The 24,996-nt window shown below is 39.0% G+C and overlaps 1 protein-coding gene across 1 annotated transcript in view; it reads left to right on the forward strand.

Moving 5' to 3' along the window:
- LOC106093848 (muscarinic acetylcholine receptor DM1) overlaps positions 1-24,996 on the forward strand; it is a 69,194-nt gene that overhangs the window by 39,162 nt on the left and 5,036 nt on the right. The window contains exons 2-4 of the mRNA XM_059370042.1: positions 14,126-15,070; positions 15,300-15,486; positions 15,554-15,690. Coding sequence (XP_059226025.1) covers positions 14,154-15,070; positions 15,300-15,486; positions 15,554-15,690 — 1,241 coding nt within the window. The 5' untranslated portion in view covers positions 14,126-14,153. The remainder of the gene's footprint in view (positions 1-14,125; positions 15,071-15,299; positions 15,487-15,553; positions 15,691-24,996) is intronic.

Consider the following 24,996-nt stretch of genomic DNA (forward strand, 5'->3'; position numbering starts at 1 on the left):
GGCTTCGTTGCGAGCCATCTTAGGACAGACGATCCATCTTAGGACAGACAGATCTGATATGTTGGATAGCGAATGATTTGTGCGGTCACCAGTCGTATGTCGAATTTAGGGATAAAAAGTATAATCCCCAGGGTGGATGATACCTCCGGTATTGTTTAACAATTGCCCTCCCTCCAGGCAGCATTACAATCATACCACATGCCGTCAATTGTAGGATCATGAATTTAGAAGCCCATTGCGAATCTTGCCAACCTCTCTCGCAACCTTGGACACTTGGTAGCAGCATGGACCTTGGTGACAATATACACAAAGCAATTGGCCGATCGGTGGTAAACCATGTGGACAAGCCAGGTGAGAAACACGCAGTGAAATAAGATTCAGAACGGCCGAGAACGGATCTTGTATGGGACAAAGATTCTACCAGTGCAAATGCAAAGTTGCCACTGAACGTTCCATTTAGGAACAGGGGTAAACTTCACACATGTTATCAGTGCTGTCCGATTCAAGTTTAAGCTTGAGGGACCTCCTTTTTATAGCCGAGTTCCAAAAAGCATACCTCAGTGCGTCAACTCTTTGGAAAGAAATTTGAACATGGCATAATACCTCAGAGTTTGCCCCTGTTCCTTAATGGAAAGTTCATGGGCAAAATTTGCAAATAATACCTCAGAAATTTGCCAGCATCAGGAGGGAACATTTTTTGGTGATGTTCTCGCCAGGATTCCAGCTCCGGATTTCAGCGCCATATGCGGACATGCTAACCTCTGCACTACAGTGGCCTTCCGTGAGTAGACACAATTATATTCTATCTCAGCCTCAGCAGTATCTTTTGGGATGCTATCGCAGCAGCCATCCGAACCATTATCTTTTGGATATGCATCCAGCGCTTCAAGGGACTTAGACCAAGTAGCGTATCGGGCGACAAACCAGAGTGACCACACATTTGTCTGTGCAGCCAGCCCTACTTGAATTACTACCAGATCTCACACAAACTAATCTCTATTTTTTGGCAAATTTCAAAAATTTCGACAAATCAAAACTTATTCAAAGTTGATCATCATCGCAGACAGTTACTTAATAAAACTTGCTGTAAAATGCGTTACATTTTCGATGCATACTATCCTCGTATACACCAAACAATGCGCACAATGCGCCTGAGCCAATTTTAAATAAAAATATTACACCTAGAAAATTATTCGAGATCTTGAATTTCAATGTTCATAGACGGGAAAAAACCAAAAAACAAAAAAAAACTGTCGAGAGTTTTTTTAAATAAATTCACTATGGAATAGAAGTGATCTCGATAACACATGAGCTCTAACCATTTCAAATTTCAAAGAGATATCTCTATCCGTTCTCAAATATCATATTTTTTTTTTTAAATTTCGTTCGATATTAGCCCAGTGTGCGATGTTTGTGGGCGAAATGCTCAAAGTGGATTTATTGAAAAGTCTCCCCACAGATTATTTAGTTTTTCGGTTGCTGCGCATCACCCGGATTATCCTTAACACTTTTTAAACGCTGTTTTCAGATGTATGCAGCCGATAATTTTTCACATGTTTTGATGTAATTATAATTATATTAATTATTTGTTTATATATACAAATATACCTCAAATACCTTTTATTTGAGCCCTATATTGCTATGGGCGGTAAATAATAGAATGGATATCAAATTCAGCCTCTACTCCCAACTATCTTTTATTTGAGCTCCACTTTGGCGTGGTCGGTACATATGTCCCGTTTGGAGGGTTTTTTGGCGGTGGGATGGCCACCCAGATACTTGGTTCGGAAAATGGATATTTTATGTGAGCCCCATATTGCTGTAGTCAGTAAATAAGTCCGTTTTGGGGGTGAGGCGGTCCGCCAGACACTTGGTCCCGAAAATGGATATCGCATTAGTGCTTTACTCTTAATTACCTTTCATTTGAGCCCCATACTGCCATAGTCGGTAAAATGTCCCGTTTAGGGGTGTTTTCCGGGTGAGGCCATTCCTAAAATACTTGGTCCCAAAAGTGGATACCAAATTCGATTCCTACTCTAAATGGAATATATATATATATATATATATATATATCGGTTAAGCCGTTTTTGAGTCCATACGGAAAATACAAACAAATAAACAGACAAAGATTGATTTTTTATACCCTCCACCAACGGATATGGGTATACTAATTTCGCCATATCGTTTGTTACTCATCGAAATATTGATTTGAGACCCAGCAAAGTATATATGTATATTATTGATCGTCTTGACGTGCTAAATCGATTAAGCCATGTCCGTCCGTCAGTATGTCTGCCGAAAGCACGCTACCTTCGAAGGAGTAAAGCTAGGTGCTAGAAATTTTGCACATATATTTCTTATTAGTCCAAGTCGGTTGGGATTGTAAATGGGCCAAATCGGTGCATGTTTTGGTAAAATAGCTGCCATATAAACCGATCTTGGTCCTCGGACCAAGATCGGTTTGGCAGCCAGATCTCGGAGATGGGTGGGTTGATTTAAGCGAAACATTTTTTGCTCTTTTTTAGTAACCTAAAACCAAAAATATGGGGCTCAAATAAAAGGAATTAAGGAGTAGAATAGGAATATGATATCCAAATGTAGGACCAAGTGTTTGGGGGACGCCTCATCCCATAAACCAAATGGAATATGCGTTTAAAATAGGTGGTAGGTGGTGGTGGTAGTAGACCACGATGCTAAAAGCTTTTCCGAACCAAGTGTTTGGGGGACCACCCCACCCCCCAAAACACCCCTAAATCGGACATACATATTTACCGACTATGGAAATATTAGGGTCAAATAAAATGTATTTGGGCTCTAATAATGTATTTTTTTTTTTTAAGAGGAGAACATCATGCATCCAAATAAAAGCATTTATATTGTTAAACTGTTAGTCAAGCGATGTACATATACCATTTTTGTAGCATGGTATTACTCTAAAAGCTCTTCAATTGTCGAAAATAAAAATAATATTCAAAGGATAATTTTGTTCCATATAATGTAAAAGAAGGCGCAGCGGAGCGGGCCCGGTTCAGCTAGTAAGCCCATATAAACCGATCTCCTGATTTGATTTCTAGGATTTGATTCTGGAGGGCGCAATTCTTATCCGATTTTGTACAATGACTTCTTCTACGACTTTCAACATACGTACAACAAAAGTACAAAGTTTGGCCTGAATCGGTCTAATACCTGATACAGCTCCCATATAAAACGATCTCCCGAATGCACTTCTTGAGGCCCTATTATTTGATTTGACTGAAATTTTGCGCAACGACTTCTTCTATGACCTTCAATTAACGCTCCAGAAATGATCTGAATAGGTCTAAAATCTTCTATAGGTCCCATATGAACCGAACTCCCGATTATACTTTTTGGGCCTCTATAGCGCTATTCAGAAATTTTGCACAATGACTTCTACTCTGCTCTCCATCATCCAAATCATGTATAGCCCGAATTGGTCCATAACCTGATAAAGGTCCAATACCATAACCTGATAAAGGTCCAATAGCTTAGCAATTCGTCCCCATTATCCTTTGTTTGCCTATAAAAAAGCACCAAGCAACTTGACACATGCTATCCATGATGAACGGTAAATAAGACTAGGCCCGGTCGAACTTAGCACGCTTTTACTTGTTATATATAAGATATATGTATATGAATGTAGTACTTTCTTAGGTATCTTTCTAAGGTCTTTATTGACCAAGCTTGCTTTTATACATTAACTAGCTTAACAGAATCCGCTCCGCTGCGCATTCTTTTACTTCATATGGAACAAAATTATCATTTGAATATTTATTTTCGACAATTAAATATTACCATGCTAGGAAAATAGTAAATGTATATCGCTTGGCTAACACTATAACAATTTAAAGGCCTTTATATGAATTCTATATGATCTTTATTGCTCTACGAATTCGCTCGGATAGTTTAGGGTCATTTAGGTTTGGATGTTAAATTTACTCCATTTATGATGTAGATGTACTCCATATTTTAGCCCAATATTCCCATGATATCCGTTTTAGGGATGTTTTCGGGTGTAAAGTTATCCCCCGAACACTTGGCCCTGAAAAAAGATATCAGTATCAAGCTCCTCTCTCAAATAACATTTATTCCAACCCCATATTATCATTGGTTTAAGGGGAGTTTATGGGATGAGGCGCTCCCCAAACACTTTACGCCAATATTGGTTATCAAATTCGTTTTCTAATCTCAAACACCTTCCAATTGAGCCACATATTGCCATGATCGGTAAATTTGTATTCTTTGGGAGGAATTTTGGGGAGGAAATTTGGGGGTAATCCCCAGAAAATTGGTTCCGAAAGTGGGTATCAATTTCGTGCTCTACTCCCCAATACCTTTTATTTGTGCTTTACATCGGCATGGTCTGTAAATATGGCCGTGGGTTGGCCCCCAAACACTTAGTTCTCAAAAAATACCAGCATTGTGCTCTACTCTCAAACATCATTTGAACCCTATATTATTTGAACCCTATATTGCCACTGGTCTCAAAATTGGATACCAAATTCGTTTTCTAATCTCAAACACCTTTCGTTTCAATCCATTATTGCAAAAGTCTGCAATATGTCCGGTTTGTGGTATGGGCCCTAAGAACTATAAATATCGAGCTCTACTCTCTTTAAGATCCAAATTGTCATGGCGATCAAATACGTCCTTTTTGGGTGTTGTTGTGGGGGTGGGACGTCTTCTAGACAGTTGGTCCCGAATGTTGATATCAGATTCGTCGCCTACTTCCAAATATTGTACTTTTCATTTGAGCCCCATATTTCCATTTTCGGCAAACATGACCAGTTTCTGGAATATTTTGGGGGATGGGTCGGCCACTCAGTGACTTGGCCCTGAAAATACATATCAGATTCGTGTTCTACTTTAAAATAACCCTCATTTGAGCAGCATTTACAATGATCGTCAATTATTTCATATTTGGGTGGAGTTATGGGTGTGGAGTGGCACCATAGACACTTTTTCCCGAATATTGATATCAGATTCGAGCTTTACTCCAAAAGACCTTTCATTTGAGCCCCATATTGTTATGGGGCTAAATGAAAGCAGTAAATTTGTCCTATTTGGGGGAGGGGCGACCCCCCAAACACGTGGTCCCACATTTGAATATCATAGTCATATTCTTCACTCAAATAGTTTTATTTAAGCCACATATTGCAATGGTCTGTAAATAAGTCTTGTTTGGGGAAGGGGTGGACCCCCAGAAACTTAGTCCCACATTTGGATTCTACTCGCAAATACCTCTCATTTGAGTCCCATATTGCCATGGTCGGTATATATGTTCGATTTAGGGGTGTTTCGGGGGTTGGGGTGGTCCCCTAAAGATTTGGTGCCACATTTGCGTATCATATTCGTTTCGTACTCTCAAATACCTTTAATTTGATACCCATATTGTAGTGATTGGTCCATAAATCCGTTTGACGGGTTTTGGGGTGGGCGGCCCTCCTAGGCACCCCCCAAATTATGATACCAAATAACGTCGCAAACAACCGCAACGAAATTCCTATTCTTTATTCAAAAGACCGATAGATTGTCATAACTAATATAAATGCTGTATGATCAATTTTGACCACTCTGCCCGCTCACTGTTCATGTTGGCTTCTCCAACTGAGCGCGATCTACTGGCTGATTTCTGAATCCAATTGACGACAGCCAGTATTTGGCGCTAATTTAAATGTTGATGCTTTTCGCTTGGAGTGGCTTAATGCCTATAACATTGGTCATCATGTGGTATAGACAACTAACTAAGGCTATTTGACTACCTATTAAATAGTCATAATTTAGTCTTTTTTCATATCAAATAAAATTGCCATATTAAACGATGTTCTGTTCTAAAGAACTAACTTGCCAGTCTGTGTATTTTGTGCGTTGGCGACAGTTTTTAGTTTGCCCAGCAACACATCGTTTAGACTTGTCTAGGAAAGGAAGGCCCCATATCGATGAACCCCTTGTAATTTTGGGGGTATTGCGGCCTATATTTAATTGTAGGCTGTCCAAACTAAATAAATCACACAGTGACCCATTAGGTCATTCGACTTTTTTGGAGTGAAGTGGTTCGCTAGGTATATGAGCAGAATAAAGATATCTGATTCGCAGTCCACAACCTCAAACTTTCACTTGAACCCCACACTGTCATGATTGGTGTATACAAATACAATCTTTGAAAATTTCAAAGAAATCGGTTCAGCGGTTTTTGAGTCTATACGGAACAAACAAATTTACAAACCCAGAAACAAAAACAAACACAAATTAATTTTTATATATATAGATAGATTGTATCATTTGATAAGATTTTGCTATATTGAATTATATAGAAAAAAATGGAAAACTGATATGTTTTGCAGAAAATACCAGGCATTTTATTTAAAAAGTCTTATTTGTTATTACTAAAATAACATTAAATTTTAAAGAAACAAAACAACAACAAAGTAGAATATAACACATATCAAACATTGAATTTGTGTAAAGTACACTCTCAATACTTAAGTTTGAAAAATTAATGAGTGGAATTCATGTTCTACCTTAAAAACGTTACTGTAGGGAGCAATTTTTCACCGATGTGGCTGAAATTTTGAACGTCTATTTCTGTTATGACTAGCTTTGCGCGTTTGACCGCTATCGTGATTTCGACAGACGGACGGACGGACACACATGGCTAGATCGATTCAGAACGTCGAGACGATCAAGAATATACAGCGACACAGAAATGTCTACATACCCTGCTCCAAAAACACGTTTTACAAAACGAAACTTTTGTTAGAAAATTTTTTTCCGCCAAATGTTTATTCTTCATAAAATTGCTTACCATGGTTTCCTGTATCATAATTAGTTAAAATTTTTAGAGTAAAAGTCGTATCCCAACTAAGTGTCTGTCAGCTTACATAACTGCAGTTTATGTAAAGGTATGTAGAAATATCTGTGCCACTAGGGGTCTTAGGCGAATATTTCGAGGTGTTACAAACGGAATGACTAGATTAGTATACCACCATCCTATACGTTTAAAACAATAATACAATAACTTTGTACTTAAAATGAACTTCTCGTAATAAATATTGAACAAAAAAAAAAAATAAAACATTTTATTTTTGGATAAAGTGGATAAAATAATAAATAGAACATTTTTTGCGCTATGAACAACTGAAAATGGTATTTTATCAATATTTTCACGAAAAATTTGCACTTTCACAAGGCCGAAACTGCCTGAAAGAGCGTTCCAATGCTTTTAAGATGCACTAGAGAGTTCTTAACGATTGCATTCGCTACAATTTTTTTCTTTATATTGGATCGAAAGTCTCAATGGTTTGGCTGTTATAGGCCAAAATATCAAAAAATTTTTGATTTGTTTACATTTTCTTTTTGTTTCTAAGTAATGTGCTCAGAGAAATTGTAGCCTGACGCAACAACTACAACTTTACTTTAGAATACAAGTCAAAATTTGAAAAAGTTTACGATATGTGAGCCCACGAATATGCAAATTTTCCAAGAAAATAAAGTCTGAGGAAAAACTGCAAGTCAAAATACAAGTATATAATACATTGATTACACTGTGCTACACCAAAAATATGCACGGGTTCTAATGTACCAAGACGAAACGAGACGAAACTAGCTTCAATTTTTCTGGTTCACTTTCGTAAGTGATTTTATGACGCGTAGATTTTCGATTTTCGGTTCAAAATGGGCATAACTTTTTTGATTCACAACGGATTTCTTTGAACCTTACCTTCTTGTGAAGGTCACAACAGTGTCTTTCAAATAAGGTATATTTATATTACATTGGCTGAAATATGAAAAAAAAACGCAATAGAAACGCATAAAAACATTTTCCTCAGTCTATAAACAAACAGCATATATATATTTACTACTGTGAAAAGAAAGAATTAAATAAGCTTCCCAAAATGGGTAATAACAATAAATTCGGTTAAAAAATAGATGACTTATGCAATTTTTTGTGTTTTAATTCTTTGGTTTTTTATTTAAACATATTTTGTATTTCTGGGTGTTTTATAAGCAGCAGTAGTTAGATAGCATACTTATTTTATTTGTTCCTATAAAACGTTTTTCAATTTTAGATAATTCCCGGTGAAATCTTGCACATTGCTTATCTCTCAGCTGTCCTAAACTTAATGGAAATCTTTCCAAATGAGCATGCAGATAGTGTAATTTTATTGACATTTTGTAACCCATTGCATGGTAAGCATGGTTGTTTAGACTATTCCATGCCTTTTTTTATTCAAGCTTCTTTTGATTTACGAGTTTGTCATCTTTTACCAATTACCGTATTTGGGGGCCAGTAAAGATAACCGATGATTTAAATTTAAATTGCTTTTTATTAATGTTCATATAATATATATGTATATACTAGCTGACCCGGGCCCGCTCCGCTGCGCCTTCTTTTACTTTATATGGAACAAAACTTTCCTTGGAATATTTATTTTCGACAATTAAAGATATTTTAGTGAAATACCATGCTACGAAAATAGTATATTGCTTGACTAACAGTTTAACAATATAAGCGCCTTTATCTAAATCCCATATGATCTTTATGGGTCTACGAATTTAAGTTTGGATGTAAGGAGTACTCCATTCTTAAAATACTTCATTTCAGCCCGATATTCTCACTATGTCTGATTTAGTGGTGTTTTCGGGGGAGAGGTGGTCCCCCAGACACTTGACCCTGAAAAAATATCAGCATCGTTCTCTTTTCTCAAATACCATTTATTTAAACCCCACATTGCCATAAGTTTTGAGGGGAGTTTACAGGATGAGGCTTCCCCCAAACACGTGGTCCCAAAATTGGTTATCAAATTCGTTTTCTAATCTCAAATGCCTTTCATTTAAGCCACTTATTGGCATGGTCGAAAAATGTTTACCCTTTCGGGGGTGTTTTGGAGAAGTGGTGATGCCCTTAATACATGGTCCTACATTTGGATATCAAATTCGAATTCTACTTCCAAATATTTGAGCCCCATATTGCAATGGTTAGTAAAAAAAATGGTTAGTAGAAAAAAATAGAAAAATATATAGGATTCGTGTTCTACTCTAAAAACCCTCTTATTTAAGCCTCATATTGCAATAGTCAGAAAATACTTCCTAGTTGGATGGTGTTGGGGGGGTGGGGTGGCCCCATAAACACTTTTCCCGAATATTGATATCAGATTCGTGCTTTACTTCCAAAGACCTTTCATTTGAGCCCTATATTGCTATTATCGTAAATTTGTCCCCATTGTGGGGATGTTATTGGGGAGAGGCGGCCCCACAAACACTTGGTCCCATATTTTGATATCAGATTCGAATTCTACATTCAAATACCTTATATTTAAGCCCCATATTACCATGGTCAGTAAATAAGTCCTGTTTGGGGGTGTTTTGGTTAAGGGGTGGACCCCCAGAAACGTGGTTCCACATTTTTATATCAGATTCGTACTCTACTCGTAAATACCTTTTATTTGAGTCCCATATTGATATGGTCGGTAAATACGTCCGATTTGGGGGCGTTTTGGGGGTTGGGGTGGTCCCCCTAGGTACCCCATCCGACAATTGGATATCAGATACGTTTTCTTATCCTAAATACCTTTCATTTGAGTCCCATATTGTCGTGATTGGTCTAAATATATGTTTGATAGGTTTTAGGATGGGGCAGCCCCCCTAGGTACCCCATCCGAAATTTGGATACCAAATTCTTATTTTTAGGGTACTATATGAGAGCACACAAAATTTCGCATAAATTGCACCACCAATCTCCGAGATCTGGCGTTTCTGAAAATGTATTACCCTATTTTCACCACTGGGTCAATATGTACCATCTGTGAAAGTTTCAAGAAAATCGGTTCAGCCGTTTCTGAGTCTATAAAGAACAAACAAACATACAAACAAACACAAATTGATTTTTATATATAAGAAGATAATTCTTTTAATTTTCCGCTCGTAATTCGTGGAAAACCCTGTTCAAGGTATGTGAATGTTGCTCCATTTTAATAAAGTGCTTTCACGAGTTGCTTTATTTGCTCAATTTTATGTGCAATGGAGATAAAATGATGTCTTTTGGATTGACTGACGGGATATTTATGCTATGTTTTCACCAGTTATAACTGTTCAACACAATTTCCAGTTTCTTTGTAAGTAATGTTTAGAGAGACTCGGCTGTCCCATTCACAAAAATACTTTGTGTTTCCACCTTGCAAGCCATTCAAAATTGTTAGTTCTTTCAAATCAGCCACAATTAGCCAATTATGTGTAGTGTATCCTATAGCATTTAGTATCGGAGGGCATCGGAGGCGTAGGCCAATGGTACCGAAGGAAGCGATCCATCATTGTGCACTGCTTTCAGAATAGAAAATATACATATATAGATAAAATATAGGAAACTATATAAAAAGGTTTATATTACTTTTTGTTGAACTGTCGTTCTTACGTTGAAAATTGATCCGAACAAACTAGTTTTTTCGGTCCTGCGAAATGTAATGTTTATATTTTCTTGCAAATAGTTCCATTGCTTAAGTCTGGAACCTAGGTTTCGTTTATCTATTCGACAATTCTAAATCCCGAACGAGATCATGAAATTCCCATTGGGATAATCCCCTCCTTCAGAAAAGGTATACTCTGATTCGGAGATTATAATATTGCTTGGAGATGGTTCAAAGTCAGTTGAATCTGATGATATTCCGTTAATGACTTACGGAACAGCGTCGTTTTCCTTACGCGATACAGTCTTTATTACACTATCAACATTAGCGTATTTAAAATGTTGCCTAATCATCTTTCTTTTATCTGTTTGGCTTTTAACAGCTGGTTGCCTAATTCTGAAATGATATCCTCTTGTTTCAGTTAAACAGAAATAGCAATAATTTTTCCATGCACACGTGGTGGAAGCCAATTAACCGGTTCAAGAAACGACAATTCAAAAGAACATCGTGAACTTTTTTTACCAGGATCTTAACGTATATACTATTTTCCGTATACTAAGGGACGATTAAAATATTCTTCATGAAGAGAAATAATTTGCTTCTTTAGCGATACATCTATTTTATGTCGTTTATCCACATACGAGTATGCACATTTTTACATAATTTGATAATATTTTCGATCTTTGGTAAATTTTAATAATAACTTTCTATTTTCGCACCAAAATCACTCAGATGTTTATTGTTCACTTACAGATATTATAATGTACCAGTTTCGCAACCACAAGTTTGATTCCGTAAATCCATTATCTATTTAATCCATTAACGTTTACCTGTTGAAGCTTATTTAATTTAATTTTTCTGAATAGTGAATTTCGTCATTCTGTTTGTAACACCTCGAAATATACGTCTAAGACCCCACAAAGTATATATATTCTTGATCATCGTGAAATTTTAAGTCGAACTAGCCATGTCCGTCCGTCTGTCTGTCTGTCGAAAGCACGCAAAGTTTTGAAGGAGTAAAGCTAGCCGCTTGCAATTTTGCACAAATACTTCTTATTAGTGTAGGTCGGTTGGGATTGTAAATGGGCTATATCGGTCTATGTTTTGATATAGCTGCCATTTAAACCGACCTTGGGTCTTGACTTCTTGAGCCTGTAGAGCGCGCGATTCTCTTCCGTTTTGACTAAAATTTGCACGTAGGGTTTTCACATCACTTCCAACAACTGTGCTAAGTATGGTTTAAATCGGTTCATAACCTGATATATTGGGTTAATTCTTTCTTCTTTCTTTCTTCTGTCAATTATCAGCTGTTACTTTTAGCTTGCTTTAGAAAAAAAGTGCGCGAAATTTTGTTTACATTTGTTTGCGTGGCGTCAATTTTAATATGGGTACCACATGTATTGAAAGAAATTCATTTAACAAACCGAATCAACGCTTGTGATATGCACCTTAAACGCAATGAATTCGATCCGTTTTTAAAACGAATCATAACTGGAGATGAAAAATGGATTGTTTACAACAACGTTAGTCGAAAACGATCATGGTCCAAGCATGGTGAACCAGCTCAAACCACTTCAAAGACTGATATCCACCAAAAGAAGGTTATGCTGTCTGTTTGGTGGGATTGGAAGGGTGTGGTATATTTTGAGCTGCTTCCAAGGAACCAAACGATTAATTCGGATGTTTACTGTCAACAATTGGACAAATTGAATACAGCCATCAAGGAGAAGCGATCAGAATTGGTCAATCGTAAAGGTGTCATATTCCACCAGGACAACGCTAGACCGCACACATCTTTGGTCACTCGCCAAAAACTGAGTGAGCTTGGCTGGGAACTTTTGATGCTTCCACCATATAGCCCTGACCTTGCACCATCAGACTACCATTTATTTCGATCTTTGCAGAACTCCTTAAATGGTAAAACTTTCGGCTATGATGAGGCTATAAAATCGCACTTGGTTCAGTTTTTTGCAGATAAAGGCCAGAAGTTCTATGAGCGTGGAATACTAAATTTGCCAGGAAGATGACAAAAGGTTATCGAACAAAATGGCAATTATATATTTGATTAAAGTTCGTTCTAAGTTTTATTAAAAACGCATTTACTTTCATTTAAAAAATCCGCAATTACTTTTTAGGCAACCCAATAGCTGCCATATAAACCGATCTTGCGTCTTGACTTCTTGAGCTTTTAGAAGGCGCAATCCTCGTCCGATTTGACTGGAATTTACACGTAGGGTTTTCATATCACTTCTAACATGTGTGCGAAGTATGGTCCAAATCGGTCCATAACCTGGTATAGGTGCCATATAAACCGGATTTGGATTTCGACTTATTGAGCAGTTGGAGGGCGCAATTCTCACCCAAATCGGCTGAAATTTCGCATGAGGTGTTTTGATATGACTTCCAAAAACTGTGATGAGTATGGCGCAAATCAGTAGGTAAACTGATATAGCTGCCATATAAACCGATCTGGGATCTTGACTTCTTGAGCCTCTAGAGAGAGCAATTAAATAATAATTATAATATTTATGTTGTACATGAAGGTTTGGATATCTATGACTTTGCAACATTTTGATTATAAGGAGTGATTTTTTAAGAGCTACAGGAAAGCTTTTAAAAAAAGAACACATAAGCTCTTTATTTTTAGAAAATATTGAACCTGACTGCGCCTCAAATGGTCCATCCGCTTAGTCCAATTTTGACATACTCTTTCCAACATTTCGGTCGGTATCTCACGAATAAATGCTTCAATGAAGCGGCTTGTCTGTATAGACATGAGCTTTAAAATAGCCCCACAAAAAACAGCCTAAATGCGTTAAATCGGACGATCTAGGAAATGTTCACCGAACTCGCCTCTCAATAAGTCCATTGTTATGAGTGCGTGTGGCATATGGCACCGTCTTGTTGAAACCATATGTTGTGCAAGTCAAGCTCTTGCTCATTTTGAGCAGAAAAAGTTGGATATCATCTTACGATAGCGCTTCACAGTTACGTTACGATTCGCATATTCTTTGAAGAAGTACGGTCCAATGATGCCACCAGTTCATAAACCGCACCAAAATTTGACATTTGTAGCTCTTGCAATGCATTTGGCTGATCTTGACACCAAAATTGATAATTCTGAATATTTAGGTACCCATTGACCCAAAAATGAGCTTCGTCGCTCAATGGAAGAAGCGCGCGATGAACTTTCATAACAGAGCAGGCACTTTGATAATAAAATTCAATAATTTGCAAGCGTTGTTCGTTTGTAAGACGATTCATGGATAAATTACAGACCAAACTGAAGATGCTTGACAGTGAAACAAAACACGAATAGTGCATGAGCTGTTTTAATCAGTGTTGTCAAAAGGATAGTAGCTTAAAAATCACCCTTCGCGTGTTACAGGCACATCTGGCAGTTCATTTATAAACATGGAGAATGAAAAAGGACTAAGAATAGGACCATGTGGTACTCATTTGGAAACATTAAGAGAGTTTGACCAACCATTGTTACAGAAAACAGACTTATATATTTGTGTTTGATACGACTATATCAGCTTGCAAGCAGTATCTGAGAAATCTAGTAATTTCAGAAGTTTTGGAATAAGAATATTAAGAGACGTATGCATTGTAATTGAAATCTTAAAAAGGCGTTGCTTCTACGTTTGGAGAAATGAAACATGGCTTGTATTTTACTAAATTAAATTTTTTATTGCTTTCAGACTAATCCACGATTCACTTGAAAACACAATGACTTCATTCATAAGCTTGGCACTGGCTGCTCATGGACCCCCAAGCATTTTGGAGCCTCTGGCGCCATCCTTCCGAACGACTACGACTACAACGACGACTACGACTACGACTACGACACAATCACCATCCCAACATGTCACTATCATGTCAGATATCCTAGATAACATCACCGCTGTAGTTCTGCTTGGGAATGAATCGGTTACAGGACTTCCATCGAATCTCACAAATATTATGGAGTCTCGAGGTCCACGTTACTCGTTATCATCGATGATCCTAATGGGTGTCATAGCTGGCATTCTTAGTTTGTTGACAGTTGTCGGAAATGTCATGGTCATGATTTCCTTCAAAATTGACAAGCAACTCCAAACGATAAGCAATTACTTCCTGTTCTCTTTAGCCATTGCTGATTTTGCAATTGGTCTCATATCTATGCCACTGTTTGCTGCCTCCACAATAGTCGGTTACTGGCCATTGGGACCCCACATTTGTGATACATGGCTGGCCTTGGACTACTTGGCTTCAAATGCGTCTGTGCTTAATCTTCTGATCATCAGCTTCGATCGGTATTTTAGTGTTACAAGACCACTTACCTATCGGGCTAAGAGAACGACCAATAGAGCCGCCTGTATGATTGCCGCTGCATGGGGAATAAGTTTAATACTGTGGCCACCTTGGATATACAGCTGGCCGTATATTGAGGGTAAACGTACCGTACCACAAGACGAATGCTACATCCAGTTTATTGAAACAAATCAATACATTACATTTTTAACCGCATTAGCGGCCTTTTATTTCCCCGTAACTATTATGTGCTTCCTTTACTACCGTATTTGGAAAGAGACAAAAAAGCGGCAAAAGGATTTGCCTAATTTACAAGCCGGAAAGAAAGATTCATCCAAACGCTCCAATTCAAGGTAACTAATAGGCAGAACGCAACTTTAGAGAAATTTTCGGTTGTTGTGAAGGCTTTGGAGATTATGTACATTGCAAACGTTTTCATTTCACTACTTGTTTGATTTTTACATTTCATTTGCAATGTGCATGTATTTCCTTTGCCAACGAAGTTTTCCATGAGCTGTGTCTCTGTCATAATTTATGAACATTGATCACAAATCCTAAATTTTTCTCCATATTTATTGAAAGTGATGAAAATGCCGCTATTAATCATACTGGGGGTATGCTGTCCATATCTCAACTCGGAGGTGTGGGTGGTGAGCACGATATTTGGAGGCGTCCTAGATCTGAGTCATCAGCTGATGCAGAAAGTGTCTATATGCCCAACATGATAATTGACTCTAGTTACCAAGGCATGCATTCCAGGAAATCAAGTGTACGTATTTCCTTTAAGGATGTCTTAATTTAATTCTATCACTTTTCAAATTCATTTCGTTTCACAGATTAAAAGCATTCATAAACCGAAGAGTACATATCCTTGCCTAGGTAGCATAAAGGAGTGGTGCATTGCGTGGTGGCATTCAGGACGTGAAGATTCCGACGAATATCAATATGAACATGAAGAACCATCAGACATGGGGTAAGTAGAAGTACTTAGCTACATGGTCGACAATTACTAAGAGAACTTTTCCCATCCGCCATATCTGAAACGAATTTGAGGAAATACTTAACAAATTTCGTGCAGCTCGTTTGAAAATTGCAATCATTACGTCCATACTAGTGTAAATGGACGATGTATATATACAGAAAAAACTAAAATCCATGACATTCCAGTGAAAAATATCGGATAAAAATTGTGACGTTAACCTTGGTTACATAAAAATGGATGAGCGGAAATGACCAAATCGAACCTGATAGTGATTCTGGGTCAATGCACACACCACTGCAACAGCAGTAGTGCAGTGTATACCTTCTGTTTTAACGAAGTGTACTTTCGAAGATGTAAAATCTTCGAGTGAATCTCTTAGAAAGCACTACCTTACTTACTTAAATTGGCTATGTCAGAGCATTTGACCCATTAGCCGAACGTAGAATAGCGTTCAAAGCACATCGATCTTTTGCGCTCCTCTTAAAATCTCAGTCGCGAAGTTTCGAGCCGTCTCCCACCACTTGATCATTCCATCGGGTTCTTGGCCGTCCCAGCTTGAGTGTACCACCGTGACCGCCTACAAAAGGTTATTTGCTGGGGCTTCTTCATCCATTCTGACAACATGACCTAGCCAACGCAACCGTTGAAATTGTATGCTTTAACTATGCTATCGTGGTCATACAGCTCGTGGTTCATTTTTTCCATTAACGCAAACTGGCTCATATATTTTACGAAGGATTTTTGTCTCATACACGCCAAGTATTGTATCATCGGCTTTCGCAAGTACCCATGTTTCGGAGATAAAGTTGCTGACTATCTCAAAGTTGTTGTTCCCAACTTTCTCAATTTTCTTTATCTGCTCGGTTTTATAGGGCCTTGTGGGTGTTGATGATATCATCCACTATGTCTTATCTCCATTTACTGCCAAACCCATTTTCGTTGATTCTCTGTCGGTACTTTCAAAGGCTGCAATTTCTTCTTCCGGTGACCGGCGAGTAGCATAGAGTGTCATTGTGAGTAGTATGCCATGTTTATTCACACCTGAATCTCATATAATCTTCTCCAGCAGGATATCACACGATAAATGGATTTAACAGGTCTAAAACCGCATTGATAGAGCATAATAATTTGATTGACTTTAGGTTTTCATCTTTCACACAGTACGCTTGAAAGTATCTTGTATGCGATGGGGAGGAGACTTATTCCTTTGTAGTTAGCACATTCTTCTCGTTCTTGTCTCATTTTTTGTGTACGCGGCATAATATGCTAAGGTTCCAAGCAGCTGTTGCAGACCAGTTTGCGCGGACAACCTGGTGCATACGTCTTATCAGCGTGTCGCCTCCGGTCTTAAATAGAGCAGCGGGCAACCCATCAGCTCCGGCTGCCTTGTTGTTCCTCAGTCGGGTCACTCCTAATTGGACCTCATTCTATCTAGGAGGTTAACATTCTATACCATCATCAGGGATTAGTTCCGCAGTATCCTCTTCGTCGCCATCGTCGTACATTAGCAGCAGCGTAAAGTTTTCTTTCCTCAGCACACTTTCTGTATCAGTTACTAAAGGGTGATTTTTTTGAGGTTAGGATTTTCATGCATTAGTATTTGACAGATCACGTGGGATTTCAGACATGGTGTCAAAGAGAAAGATGCTCAGTATGCTTTGAAATTTCATCATGAATAGACTTACTAACGAGCAACGCTTGCAAATCATTGAATTTTATTACCAAAATCAGTGTTCGGTTCGAACAAGTGAATTTTGAGCTGTTTTTGAGCAACCATCTCGTTGAGATATCTGCTACAGTGGAGGGCGATTTAATAGCCATTAAATTTAGGGGGATTTAATGGCTGCCTGGCTGTCTGAGGAGATATTTATGCCAATCGTCATTATGAAATTATATTTTAGCCATTCCACCACTTCTTAAATTGCAAGGATCTGCGCTTGATACACACTACGGTGGTCGGGTAACCTTATCGATATGATCCGTTCTAGATCTTTAGAATACACCCAAAGTCCACCTGGTCGTTTAGTTTGGAACCATCCGTATAGAAGTCTATGTAATTTCTGTTACCAGGGATATCGTAGTGGAACTACGATATCCCGGTTCTATCAGGAAAAGTGGTACAGTACATTTTATCAAAAAGCGGTTCAGATAGGGCGCAATCCACACTGCATGGAACATCGGATATTGTATCAAGATAACACAGTATCCGTAGCCGCTACATGACCAAAGAGAAAGCTCCCTTAACTTAACGGCAGTGGTCGTTGCAATTTGGGTAGCCACAATGTCCAGAGGCATAAGATGCAGCATTAAATTCAGTGCATCAGATGGTGTCGTCCTCAGTGCGTCTGTGATGCACAGAGAAGCCATCCTTTGGATCCGGTTAAGTATTGAGCAGTAGGTGAACTTTTGAAGCGCCGTCCACCAGACCATAACACCATATAGCATTATAGGTCTGACAACTGCAGTATATACCCAAGGCATGACACGCAGTCTAAATCCCCAACTTTTTCCAATGGCTCTTGCAGGTATATAGGGCAAGAGTAGCCATTCTTGCCCTCTCAAAAATGTTGGATTTTTCCAGCAAAACCCCCAGGTATTTTGCGCTTTCTTTAAATGAAACATTCTCTTCCACTGTAGGCAACTTGTATCTCCTGCTGAAAAGAACTACTTCAGTCTTGCACTTTCGGTAGCCCACTTTGCTGTTGCACGTAGAGTTTCCTGAAGTATATCTCTTAGAGTGCTGGGAAACTTTCTCCTAATCGGAATTTCCACGTCATCAGCATACGCGACCACTTTTACGCCTTTTCCTTCCAGAGACAATAATATATTGTTGATCGCAATGTTCCAAAGTAGAGGAGACAGTACACCTACTTGAGGTGTTCCTCTGCTGAACCATCTTTTTAGATCCACAGATCCCAAGCCTGCCGAAATGCATCTCCTAATAAGTAAGTTATTAATAAACTTTCTTACGGTAGAGTTGATGCTTAGAAACTCCAACTTCTTCATGATTGACGCCGGTTTTACATTATTGAAAGCACCTTCGATGTAAGAAATGCTACCATTGCATATTTCTTGACAGCGAGAGAACCCTCTATGTAGCCGACTAGGTCGTGAAGGGCTGTTTCAGTAGATTTGCCTTTACTATATGCATGTTGCTGCAGCGACATGCGATCTTTGCCCTAAGATATGATTCTACCAACCACTCAAGAGTCTTCAGGATAATGGATGACGGACTAATAGGACGAAAATCTTTCGACTTCGTGTGGTGCGGTTTTCCCGTTTTCGGAATGAAAATGACCTTCGTGTCCCTCCATCCCACAGGTATATGTGACATTCTGATACAAGCAGAATATATCTCCCTAAGCCAGGGAACCAGTCTTTCAGACACAGCTTGTAATTCAAGCGGTGATACATAATCAGGGCCTGGCGACTTAAAACAGTCAAAACTTCTTATCGCCCAAAGGATTTTCGGTTCAAACACAATTTCCCTTATTGCCTCAGACAATATTTCCGAATGCATATCAGTGACAACCTCATCTGGCGCCACGTTTTCTGTTGGAGAATTTCCCGGGAAATGTGTATCAACGAGTAGTTATAGTGTTTTCTCACTAGTCAATGTCCGTACATTCTCTGATTTCTGGATATACCCCACCGTAATAGGTCTCGAGGACAGAATCTTCCTTAGCCTAGAGGCCTCAGATGTATCCTTCACGGAGCTGCAGAATTTTACCCAGGATTTATTCTGAGCCTTTCTAAGCTCGCCCTTATATTTTCCTAGCTCAGCCTATTAGATGTCCCAATCATTTGGTGCTCTTGTTGATTTGGCTCTGTTGAAGAGTTTTCTGCAGTCCTTCCTTGGACCAACCAGCTGTGGGGTTCACCATGGAGGTCGCTGTTTGTCCGATGGCTTTGCACTAGGGCAAGCTGACACAAGCGAGTCATTCAGGGCCTTCGTGATCCGCTTGACCACTATGTCTATATCCTCCGTAGTTTCCACTTCCTTTCCGGTCTTGAAGGGATAGACGTGCACAATTTGTGCCGAAATTTATCCCAATCCGCCTTTCTTCTGTTTAGCCGAGGGACCACTTCTGCAGTATTTTCTTCAAGGCTAAAACTAATATAACGATGATCAGAGAAGCTGTGGTCATCTAACACTTCCCAGTCGCATATTCTTCCACTTATATATTCCGATACAAAGGTAATATCTAGTAACTCCTGCCTGTTCCTGGTAATAAAGGTCGTTTTATCCCCTTTTTTTTACAAATCGTCAGATCGCATTTCGATATTCGACATCCGAACTTCCCCATATCTGGTGATGTGCATTAGCATCACTCCCTATGATGAGGTTCTTCTTCCCTACAGAAGCGGCTTTAACCAGCGACTCAAGGTTTAAAGGCAGCATCTCAGAATTGTGTGCCATATATAGGGAAGCCAGCCAGTAATGGGACTTGTTTATTTAAAGGCTGGCCACTACTAAATCTTCAGTGCTAAGCGATGGAAGAAGAAAAACATTTAGACTATTCTTTGCAAAAATACAGGCTCTATGTCTTCCATTCACCGTACCCTTGAGTAGTTTAAATAAAGAAATTCTTAATCTACGAATCATTCCTCCACACACCCATGGTTTCTGAATAAAAACCACGTCAAATTCCACTGCCATCAGGAGGACCTTTAGTGCCCCCGTAGCGGCCTTACAATGGTGGAGATTATCTGTAGAAACCGGACCATAGTCAGGATTCCGAACTTCCACGACTGTTGTGTTAGCCTCGTCTTCTGCCTCCACCAGCAGTTCATCCTCACAAGATTCGTTAGAGGAATGTAACGTACGCATCCAGGGGCAGTTGAGAAGGCTGTGAAACCACTCTTTCTCAGGACACTGGGCACTTGCGGTGTGGACGATTTAGATGCTTCGCTAACTGCTGCTGTCGAAGTACTTTGTGAGTTCCGTGCTTCCCCGCTGGAGCACGCTTGGAGCCCAGTCTAACTTTGTGAACCACCCGTACAGGGCTTGTCGGGTCCCGTTTCGATGCCATCCCCTTCTGTCTCGATTGGGGCAGGGGATTTAGCGATGTGGTCGATAGTTGCTCAAGCAAGTGTTCAGCAATAACTGCTGAGTCGTCTCCTGATACCCCAACCCCACCGCTTCTTGAGACCTTCATTTTCAACTTGTTGAATCCGTAGGATACAACCCCTTCAGACTTGTTGAGGTCTGCGAGACAGCCGGAGTTTGGTACGAATACTGCATGTTTCCGGTCACTATCTTCCTTCTTATCGAAGACAATTAGTTTATATCGGCCTCGATACCAGCCTGCATCGTCACAAACTGGAGAAGACCCAGGAAATTCCGCAAGGACATTGGAGTATACTGATGACAGTCCCGCCATCACCAAACTGTCACTAGCGACATTAGCAAATGCTCTTGGACCCATCTTACTGTTGTTCCCCTAGTTCTTTTAGGCATGGGATGGCCTCCAGGTGACCGCAGCCTTTTGGCTGACTGCTGTGCAGTTCCGAATCTAGACGTGTAGTCTTTGGATTAGCCTGTGCAGCGAATTCCCGTTCCCAATTTAGGGAATCTCTCTTCCTATCAGTGAGAGTCTTAGGATCATTCACACCAAGCCTCCAATAAACCTGAGAGCGATGCGTCTTCTATTATTCCAACCACTTAAAGAGCGATGGCCCATGCAAATTATAGGCATGCGAACAAAGAATATGTTCGGCCTTGTCCTTGAGACTCGAACCAGGCGTCTTCGTCAAAAGCCCCTGCTAACCAGACGTCTGTCGGTTAGTGGATCCTGGAGCAGCCACTCCACCAGTCGAGGTTTCAGTTGCAGACAACATGCTACGGCCTGATACCACCATAGTAAAATACTTTAATGACGTTTTCTATTAAAGATGTATCTGGCAATAGCATTGACAGCCACAGTAAGTCTACAATTATCTTCAAAATTTAAATGGAAACTACCATGGAAATGAAGAAACAAAGCTATGTACTCTCTGCAATACACGTGAAGTCGAGAATATGCAACATTTCATTGCCAAATGTCCAATATTATGTGAAATTAGAGTGAGGTTTTTAGGAAGCACATATTTAGAAGAAAGAGAACTTATAAATATTTTAAATGGGTATATGGAAGATGGATGGGAGAAGCTATACAATTATGTCCGAATGGCATTAAGATATAGAAAGAATATAATTCAAGAACAATTTTGAAAAAAAAAAACCAACTATTTTATAGAATTATAGTTAATTTAACAGAATTTTAAATATCGGTTATTGACAGACAACTTTCTAAGTTATTGTCATAAATACATATTCTATTTTGTTATATTTAATATATACTATGTATTAGAAGTTTTGAATTGTAATGATGATAGAAAACAAAATAAAATACTACTAAAAAATACTACTACTACTTATCTTCAAAATGAACATGTACTTCGACAGCAACACTTAGTGAAGCTTCTATGGATGAATTGTTCACACTTCAAGTTTTCAGCATCCTGCTTTCTCCACTGCCCCTGTTTGGGTAAGGAAACTTATCATGTCAAGATCGAACGAATCTTGTGAGGATGAACTCTTGGCGGACTCAGAAAATGAGGCTAACTAAACAGTGGTGATCCTGACTATGACCCTGTTTCTGCAGATAAATCTCATCCATTGTAAGGTCGCTTCGGCGGCACTAAAGGTGCTTATGATGGCAGGAGGATTTGATGTGGTTCTTGTCTAGGAACCATGGGTGTGTGGAGGAATGGCTCGTGGACTGAGAACTCCTGGATTTAAACTACTCAAGGGTATGGGGAATGAGAGACACAGAGCCTGTATTCTTGCAAAAGAATAGTCAAAATGTTTTCTTCTTCCGTTGCCAAATACTGAAGGAAAAAATAGCCTCATTGTAGGAAGTGATGCTAATGTGCATTGCCAGATATTGGGAAGCTCGGATGTCAATGAAAGGGGTGAGCTGCTTATCGAATATATTATAATTTGCAATCTGGCGATTTGTAATAAACGGAATAAACCGACCATTTTTATTTGTATAGGAGGATATAAGCGGAAGGATATGCGACTGGGAAGTGTTGGATGGCCACAGCTTCTTTGATCATCGTTATATTAGTATCGGACTTGGCGAAAACGATGAAGAAGTGATCCCTCTGCTAATCAGAAGAAAGGCGGATTGGGATAAATTTCGAGACATATATATTCATCAAGGATTTTGGGATGAAAAACGCATACTGGATCATCGCAATTGAGGTGTTTGATATATACAAGGCCACGAAAAGTATAAGCTGCCTTTAAAAGACCTTTCCTTTTTAATTGAATTGCATTTTGCAAAATTTGTTGTTATTCCGTTTCTTATAGCTTGTTATAGATTTTAAGAAAAAATGTTTGTCGTATGGCGACATAAACTTAATTAGGATTACTCCATCCGGCGAAATACGTTGTTTAGTGTTATTTCTGTTTTGCATGCGGTGAGTTGATTTAATTCTAGGTGGGACTATGTTCATTGAGTTGCAAACGTTGCTGAACACGTCAATTAAATGTTCATCTCTTTGGAATGGTACTCCATTCAAGCGAATTTCACAAGCCAAAGGTGCTTATCTTGTTTCTGTTACTCGAATATGATTATTATTGAACACAGGGTGTACCACTTGTTGAATTTGCTTTTATTTGTATCTTTTTGTGGTTTATAAACAGAGTATGGAGTGTTTTATCAGGAGCTCAAATAAACACGTCTACACGCTACAAGTGATCTTTTATCGGGCCCAATGTCTAATGAGGGAAATTCTCTAAGGGACAACGTGCCGCCAGAAGTGGTTGTCACTGGTATGCATTCGTTTTAGGTTATTAGGGAAATTGTGTCTGAGCCGAAAATCTTTTGGGCGATAAGAAGTTTTGACTCCTTTAAGTCGACAGGCCCTGATGATATATCATCGGTTGAATTACAAGCTGTGTCTGATAGACTGGTTCCTTGTCTTAGGAGATATATCCTGCTGGTATCAGCATGTCATATATACTTGTGGGATGTACCACACGAAGGCGAACGATTTTCGTCCTATTAGTCTGTCATCCTTTATGCTGAAGTCTCTTGAGAGGTTGATAGAAAAATATCTTAGGGAAAGATTCCTGGAGATCGCCTCTCTCGACAGCAGCATGCATATAGTAATACGAAAGTTTATTAATACACTCATGGAGGAAAATTTGCTGAAAATAGCAAACAATATCTGCTGAATATTAGTAGTTAATTTTGCTGTTATTGTAGCAGTAGTTCTTCTATTACGGCAGTTGTTCTTCTTTGAGAGCAGTAGTTCTGCAATTTCAGAGCAGCAGGCTTACAGCTGAAGAGTCTGTTGTTTGCTGAAAATGACTGATGCTTTATTATGAAGGGGGTGTTAGAAGAAACAAGTAAAAGCGTGCCGAATCTTGGGAACCCACCACCATGGATTCTGCTAAAAATGTATGCAAAATAAATTGAGTTGAAGGGCATAATTTTATTCTATTGTACATACCAAACTTCCGTCAAACTAGCAAAAATTAAAGCTTCTAGGAACCGAACAAGTATGATCGAGAGACCGGTTAACATGGGAGCAATATTAGGTTATAGACTGATTTGGACCATATTTGACACAGTTTTTGGAAGTCGTAATAAAACATGGTATGCAAAATTTCAGCCATCGGACAAAAATTGAGGCTTCCAGCGGCTTAAGAACTCAAATCGGGAGATCGGTTTATATGGGAGCTATATCCATATCTGAACCGATATGGCCCATCCTCAACGACTTATATCAATATTACAATAAGTATCTGTGCAAAAGCGGCTAGCTTTACGGGTTCGACCGCTATCATGATTTCAACAGACGGACAGACAAAGCTAGATCGACTCAGAAAGTCGAGACGATCAAGAATATATATACTTTATGGGGTCTTAGCTTAAAAAGATGGGTCAACAGAGAAACACCTCAAGGAGGTGTAATGTCTCCTCCACTTTGGAATATAGCCATTAACAATATATTATTGTCTCTGGAAGAAAAAGGTGTGAAAGTGGTCGCGTATTCTGATGACGTGGCGATTCAGGAAGCTCTACGTGCAACAGCAAAGTGGGCTACCGAAAGTGGTCTAGACGTAAATCCGTGCAAGACAGAATCACCTCTTTTCAGCAGGAGATACAAGTTACCTACAGTGGCACCTGTCTTCTTGGGAGGGGAGAAAGTTCCATTTAGTGAAAGCGCAAAATACCTCGGTGTTTTGTTGGACCGGAAATTAAACTTCAAATCCAAATTTCTCTTTTATCATGTGGC

This window comes from Stomoxys calcitrans, chromosome 5 (assembly GCF_963082655.1).
Source record: "Stomoxys calcitrans chromosome 5, idStoCalc2.1, whole genome shotgun sequence".
Lineage (NCBI taxonomy): Eukaryota > Metazoa > Arthropoda > Insecta > Diptera > Muscidae > Stomoxys > Stomoxys calcitrans.